Raw genomic sequence first — 7,034 nt, 5'->3', positions numbered from 1 at the left:
AAGGGGTTATTTGAACCTTCCTGAAATAGAAATGGGGCCTGGATCGAGCGGAGAGCAGGCAGGAATGGTTGGCCCTGAGGCGGAGGAAGGAGCTTTCCCATGGGCTGTCCCGGCTGCGAGACATGGGGCCACCGGGAGGGCTGAATCATAGAATCACCAGGTTGGAAAAGTCCCTCTGGATCATAGAGTCCAGCCATTCCTAGCAAATACTAAACCATGTCCCTCAGCACCTCATCCACCTGTCCCTTAAACACCTCCAGGGAAGGTGACTCAACCACCTCCCTGGGCAGCCTGTTCCAGTGCCCAATAACCCTTTCCGTGAAAAATGTTTTCCTAATGTTCAGCCTGAACCTCCCTTGGTGGAGCTTGAGGCCATTCCCTCTCATCCTGTTCCCTGTCACTTGGGAGAAGAGCCAGCTCCCTCCTCTCCACGATTTCCTTTTAGGTAGTTGTAGCGAGCAATGAGGTCTCCCCTCAGCCTCCTCTTCTCCAGGCTAAACAACCCCAGCTCCCTCAGCCGCTCCGCATAAGGCCTGTTCTCCAGCCCCCGCACTGGCTTCGTCGCTCTTCTCTGGACTCACTCCAGAGCCTCAACATCCTTCTTGTGGTGAGGAGCCCAGAACACTCATCAGAGGGCTGAACCGCAGCAGCACCCCAGGCTGGGGCAGGAGAACCGGGCAGCGCTGGGGGCAAAGGGTCCCTGGCTGTCCTGGCTGATGCTCAGCTGGATCCAACCCTCCACCAGCATCCCTGGGGAGCAGGGGGATGCTGTGCCCCCCACGCGATCCTGCCGCGGGATGGGATGGTAGCAGCGTGGGTCCCATCCTGGCAGGTGCTGAGCACCTCTCCTGGAGGGCAGCCCCCTGTCCCTCTCGTCCCCAGTGCCAGTGGTGCCTCTGGGGCCACGGTGCTGTGGGCGGTGCGGTGTCAGCGGTGTCCCCCCCCGCGGCGCTGGCGGGGGCATGGCTGGCATTGCTCGCTGACACCCTATCTGCCAGGCCCCCGCCAGCCGCGGGCCCAGAATAGCAGCGCTGCCCCACAGGCAGCATGGAGCGCCTCTCCGGCCCCGTCGCACCCCAGGTACAACCAGGGTGGGTTGGGGGACCAGTATGGCTACGCCCTGCTCGGGGAGGGGTCACTCCTGGGGTGGGGATACGTGGGGGGCTGGTGGTCCCCTTCTCACAGCCAGACAGCCGTGGGGATGAGGACGGGGAGTGCAGCCTGGCCACCTGCCTGCCCCAGCTGTCCCCAGCCCCTTGGGGAAGGGCTGGGGGGCACTGGCATAGGGGCACCCCCTTCCTGGTGTTGGCTCTGGACTCCTTCGGGAGCAGCCCCTGTACCTTTGTTATTGTGGGGTGGCTTGTAAACACTGGCTCTGTCAGTGGGTCTGTGGTCTGGGGTTGCTCTTCTCTCCTTGTGTGCTGCTTTGTAGGGTCTCCCGGGGACTGGGGGGCACGGGGTCAGTGGGTCAGACGTGCTTGCGTCCCTCTAGCCTCCGGCTGCTCCATTTGTTATTGTAGGGTCTCCCAGGGCAGACCTGGTCCCAGAGGGGCAGGTAGGGCTGGCGGGGCTCCTGGCACGGGAGGAAGCAGGACCGGGATTTACACCTTGGGGTTGGAGAGGGAGAGGATGGGCGCGGAGCCGCTGTGGGACACGCTCAGCTCTGACAGCGGAGAGAGGAGCCGGGGGGTCCTGCCATCCTCTGCCCTGGCTTGGGGACCCCCGTTTTTCCTCCAGAGTTGGGGGACAAAGTGGGTATCCTGGTCTGGAGGCAGCACGGGGGCAGCAGGCTCTGGGCGTCCCGGATGGGCAGGAGGATCCCTGGGGGAGCTGGAGGCTGAGCCCAGCCTGTGTCCCCACCCTGAAAAGACAGTCCCCCCTGCCTGGCTGGGGATGGTCAGGGCAGCAGGGTGGGTGCAGGCAGCACCTTGAGGTGGGAGACAGGCCAGATTGGCACCTGCTGACCTTCCTCCTCCCACTTTATTATATGTCCCTTCAGATGGCGATGCTGGATGCCACCACCCGCCCCGAGGAGGAAGGTGCGTAGCAGGCAATGCCTAGACACATGGGATGGGTGCTAGCTCACTCATGCAATGAGCACATCTGTCCATCTGCCCTCTGCCCAGCCCGTTCATATCCCTTGTTGCCCCATTCCTCCTTCCCTGCAGTTCCTGGTGCCCCCAAGTCTGTGTGCTGTCCCTCTGGAGTGGGGAATAGAAGGTTCTTCGGGGAGCACAAGCTCCTGTAGCATCCCCCCTCTACCCCCAGGCCGGAGAGCGCTGAGACTTGGCAGCTCAGCTCACCCACCAGGGCTGGGGTGGATTTCCCGGCAGGCTTCCCAGAGGCCCCGTGCCCACGAGAGGAGGGGGAGGAGGAGGAGGAAGAACAGAGGCGAAGGACCCCAAGACCCGTCACCTTCACACTGGGCAATGAGATGTTGGGACTGGGCCCGAGCCCGGAGAGTGAGTTGCAGACCCCTGATGGGGAGATCTACATGCACTTCATGAGGAGCCACTGCTGCTACGACGCCATCCCCACCAGCTGCAAGCTTGTCGTCTTTGACATCTCCCTGGAGGTGACAAAGAGGGGGATTGGCAGGGACAGGCAGAGAGGGACTGGGCTCGGGGACCCCCTGACCCTCTCCTTACTCTGCTGGCAGATCAAGAAAGCCTTTGTGGCACTGGTGGCCAATGGAGTGCGTGCCGCCCCGCTCTGGGACAGCAAGACGCAGAGCTTTGTGGGTGAGTGCTGCAGCACTGCCTGGTCCCTGCCCCTGCCTGGCAGCGAGGGGCACAGGCAGCGCGGCCAGCCCCACGTGTCTCTGCAGGGATGCTCACCATCACCGACTTCATCAACATCCTCCACCGCTACTACCGCTCGCCCCTGGTGAGTGCAGTGGGGAAGATGCAGCAGTCAGGGGGTGCAGGGGACAGGGAGGGGCGTCTCCTGGTCCCTTTTTCCCTCTTCCAGTCACCTCTTCATCACCAGACCATGACCAGGGGATGCCCTGGGCCAGCCCGGTGTTTGCTTTGGTACCTGGCACCCAAGATGTGATTCCTGTGCTTGTAGGGTGATGGGGTAGGATGCCCAGAGGACAGGGCAGTACCTCAGAGCCCCTGCAGCCCCCCAAAGGGCATTTCCCTTTCCTCAGGTTCAGATCTACGAGGTGGAGGAGCACAAGATTGAGACCTGGAGAGGTAAAAAGTAGCAGGGCGATGGGGGTGGCTGGGCAAGGGTTGTCATGCAGGGCACGGAGATGGGCTTCAGGGGTGCAGGGCTGCAAGAGGAGGCTGGGCCCTCCCCTTCTCTCTCTCACCCTTCTCCTATGGCAGAGGTGTACCTGCAAGGCTCCTTCAAGCCTCTGGTCCACATCTCCCCAAGCAACAGGTGAGAACCTGCCTGCTGGGGCAGAGCAAGCCCTGTGGAGTGTGTGCCCAGGATGCAGCCTTACGACCTGTCCCCAGTGGTGTCCCTGTCACCTGCAGCCTCTTTGATGCCGTCTACTCCCTGATCAAGCACAAGATCCACCGCCTGCCAGTCATCGAGCCCATCTCGGGCAACGTCCTGCACATCCTGACGCACAAGCGCATCCTCAAGTTCCTCCACATCTTTGTGAGTGCTGGGACTGCATGTGCACACACACAGCTGGTGTGTAGGGGCACAAGCAAGGGTGTTTGGGCTTGTGTAGGTGCCAGCCCAGCCCTGCCCTGCTGCAGGGCTCTACCATCCCCAAGCCGCGCTTCCTGAAGAAAACAGTACAGGAGTTGTGCATCGGCACTTTCCGCGACGTGGCTGTTGTGCTCGAGACGGCTCCTGTCTACACTGCTCTGGAGATCTTCGTGGACCGCCGTGTCTCTGCCCTGCCTGTCATCAATGAAGCCGGTACCTGGGAAGGGAACCAGCGACCCCTCCATTTCCCTTTGCCAGCAGCTGTGGCCCCATCCCCATCCAAAATTTCCTTTCCCCACCAGCCTGGCTTTCAGGGTGCAGGGCGAGCATGGCACGTGTTCCCCAGGCCCCCTCCCTCCCCTATTGCTGTTTCTCCTTGCAGGGCAAGTGGTTGGCCTCTATTCCCGGTTTGATGTCATTGTGAGTATCCTGTGTGTTTTCATGCCTGGGCACAAGCGTGGCCCCTCGCACAGCGCTGCTGGGGTGCTCGCACTTGCCTGTGCCCGTGACAGGGGACAGGATGAGAGGGAATGGCCTCAAGCTCTGCCAGGGGAGGTTTAGGCTGAACATTAGGAAAAAATTTTTCACGGAAAGGGTCACTGGGCACTGGCAGAGGCTGCCCAGAGAGGTGGTTGAGTCACCTTCCCTGGAGGTGTTTAAGGGACAAGTGGATGAGGTGCTGAGGGGCATGGTTTAGTGATTGATAGGAATGGTTGGACTCGATGATCCGGAGGGTCTTTTCCAACCTGGTGATTCTATGATTCTATGAAACCTGCACCAATGCACGTGCTAAAGCATGTCTGCCCTGTGTGCCGCTGGGGCCAGGTGTCCCCCTCTGGGCCAGCACAATGTGGGGCGAGGATATATTGGGGATGTTGACTGGGGCCACCTGTCCTGCAGCACCTGGCAGCCCAGAAGACCTACAACAACCTGGACATCAGTGTACGGGAGGCACTGCGGCAGCGCACCATCTGCCTGGAGGGGGTCCTCACTTGCTACCCCCATGAAAGCATGGAGGACATCATTGACCGCATTGCCAAGGAGCAGGTGAGTGGCTGGGATGCCTCGCACCATCGCTAGACCCCCTGCTATTGCCCGACCTGCCTGTGATGCTCTGCCTGCGCCCACAGGTCCATCGCCTGGTTCTAGTGGATGAGAACCGGTACCCACGGGGCATAATCTCCCTCTCCGATATCCTCCAGGCCCTTGTGCTCACTCCTGCAGGTATCGATGCTCTTAACTCTTAGCCCACAACGCTCCATCTTTCTCCACTTGCAACCTCCATTTCTCTCCACTTCAGGTAGGCGCTGTGCCCTGCCACTGCACGCCTGTCCCTTCCCTGCTGCTGGGTCATGCACATCTTGTCACCTCTCTGCTCAGGCCATCAGCCTTTGCACCAGACAAACTGGACCTGGGGGATGGAGGAGGCTGGGGCTGGGTACCAGCAGCACCGTGTGCCTGCATGGGTATGGCAGGATCTGGATGCTGCTTGTCCCCAGGACACAAGGATCGCCAGGGATCCCTTATGTCCATGAGGGAGGATGCGGCATCTGCCACAGAGACACCCCTAGTTCCCCATCCAAGCAGCATGTGGGATGCAGAATTTGCAGGTCTTTAGCTTTGAGCTGGATGATGGGCTTGGGATGTGATGCACCCTAAGACAAAAGCCCTTTTCTGACTTCGTCTCAAGGCACTCCCTGAGACCTGAGCCCCTTCACTGCCATTCCTAAGGGACACACATGGGACAGACCCCACTTGCACACCCTTGGTTCCGGGCCCCTCACCACAAGAAGGATGTTGAGGCTCTGGAACGAGTCCAGAGAAGAGTGACGAAGCTGGTGAAGGGGCTGGAGAACAGGCCTTATGAGGAACGACTGAGGGAGCTGGGGTTGTTTAGCCTGGAGAAGAGGAGGCTGAGGGGAGACCTCATTGCTCTCTACAACTACTTGAAAGGAGGTTGTGGAGAGGAGGGAGCTGGCCTCTTCTCCCAAGTGACAGGGAACAGGATGAGAGGGAATGGCCTAAAGCTCCACCAGGGGAGGTTCAGGCTGGACATTAGGAAAAAATTTTTCATGGAAAGGGTCACTGGGCACTGGCAGAGGCTGCCCAGAGAGGTGGTTGAGTCCCCTTCCCTGGAGGTGTTTAAGGGATGGGTGCATGAGGTGCTGAGGGACATGGTTTAGTGATTGACAGGATCGGTTGGACTCGATGGTCCAGTGGGTCTTTTCCAACCTGGTGATTCTATGATTCTATGTGCCACCTGCCACCAGCCATGCGCTCAGTGTGGCTGAACCACGGGCCATGGCTGGCAGAGCTCCTGCCCAAGGTGGCCCTGGCCATGGAGACTCTGGCCCCTGTGGTGGACCCAAACCCACCTGTTCCAGGGATGGGTCTCACTCCCAGGCCACATTGGGACTGTGCTGCCAAGCCACCTGTGCCTGGCTCCACTAGCCTGCTTCCTGCTGAGTCCTCACTGGTGATGAGTGGACACACTGCTGGCACCCACCATGTCACTAATTTAGGGGTGAACTGGGGAGTGAGGGACAGGTCCAACTGCTTCCCAAAGGTAATGATGCCTTTTTTGGGGTGGTGGTGAGGAACGGGGTTGGGTCATGCCATGCCCACCCTCGTGCCCACCCATTCCCCCAGCAATGCCCAGTTGCTCCATGCCAAAAGAGGAGTCAGGGGATGGTGTGTTTTAACTCTCCAGCTGTGGGCCCCCCCTACACTTCCCCATCATGGTACCTTTGCTCCCCATCCCTGGTGCCTATGGGGGTGCCTGTTCAGGGTGCCACTGGGATGTCCCCCTCTGTGCCACCACCCCCTCCTGCACCAGGGCGGGCATCCAAACCAGGGCAAGTCCCTGTTGTGCCCTGTGCTGTCCCCATGGCTGCTTGGGTGGGTCAGAGAGCTGAGCTGCAGGGTACCCAGCCCAGCACCAGTGCCTGCCGGGGGGTTATGGCCTCACACGCTCTCGCTCTGCAGGCATCGACTGACTCTGGCTCTGAAGACATCAGGAAAGTGCTGATGCAGGGGTCTTTTGCATGGTGAAAGGAGGCTCAGGTCCCAGAATCTCTCCCAGTCCTGGAGCTTGTCTTGAGTCTGGGGCCAGGTCCTGCCAGCCTTGGGGAGGCAGGGAGTGGGAGAACGGGAGCCCAGGGCTGCCTCCTGCCAGCGAGGACACAGCGATGCTCGATGGGCACCATGCTTGGAGGAGCTGTGCTATGCTCCCAGCCGGGCATGGGGACCTATACGGCTCCATGGGACTGCCAGCCTGCTCCCATCCTGCTGCCAGATTCAAGTGCTTTGGCCACGGCTCCCTCGGCAAGCATGGTCCCACGGGCTGTGCCTGGTAGTGTAGGCTC

The 7,034-nt window shown here is 60.5% G+C and overlaps 1 protein-coding gene across 1 annotated transcript; it reads left to right on the top strand.

The window, feature by feature from the left end:
- The first annotated feature begins 995 nt into the window (after nt 1-995).
- Nucleotides 996-5,178, top strand: PRKAG3 (protein kinase AMP-activated non-catalytic subunit gamma 3). The gene is made up of 12 exons (XM_069861329.1): nt 996-1,080; nt 2,000-2,039; nt 2,334-2,575; nt 2,660-2,741; nt 2,828-2,886; nt 3,152-3,197; nt 3,333-3,387; nt 3,486-3,612; nt 3,717-3,882; nt 4,052-4,089; nt 4,570-4,716; nt 4,800-5,178. Exons 1-12 carry the CDS (start codon nt 1,048-1,050, stop codon nt 4,914-4,916), a joined length of 1,152 nt encoding a protein of 383 aa, XP_069717430.1. The 5' UTR covers nt 996-1,047; the 3' UTR covers nt 4,917-5,178.
- Nucleotides 5,179-7,034: the final 1,856 nt, after the last annotated feature.

Source organism: Phaenicophaeus curvirostris, chromosome 7, assembly GCF_032191515.1.
Source record: "Phaenicophaeus curvirostris isolate KB17595 chromosome 7, BPBGC_Pcur_1.0, whole genome shotgun sequence".
Lineage (NCBI taxonomy): Eukaryota > Metazoa > Chordata > Aves > Cuculiformes > Cuculidae > Phaenicophaeus > Phaenicophaeus curvirostris.
This window is presented reverse-complemented; position numbering and strand designations above follow the sequence as displayed.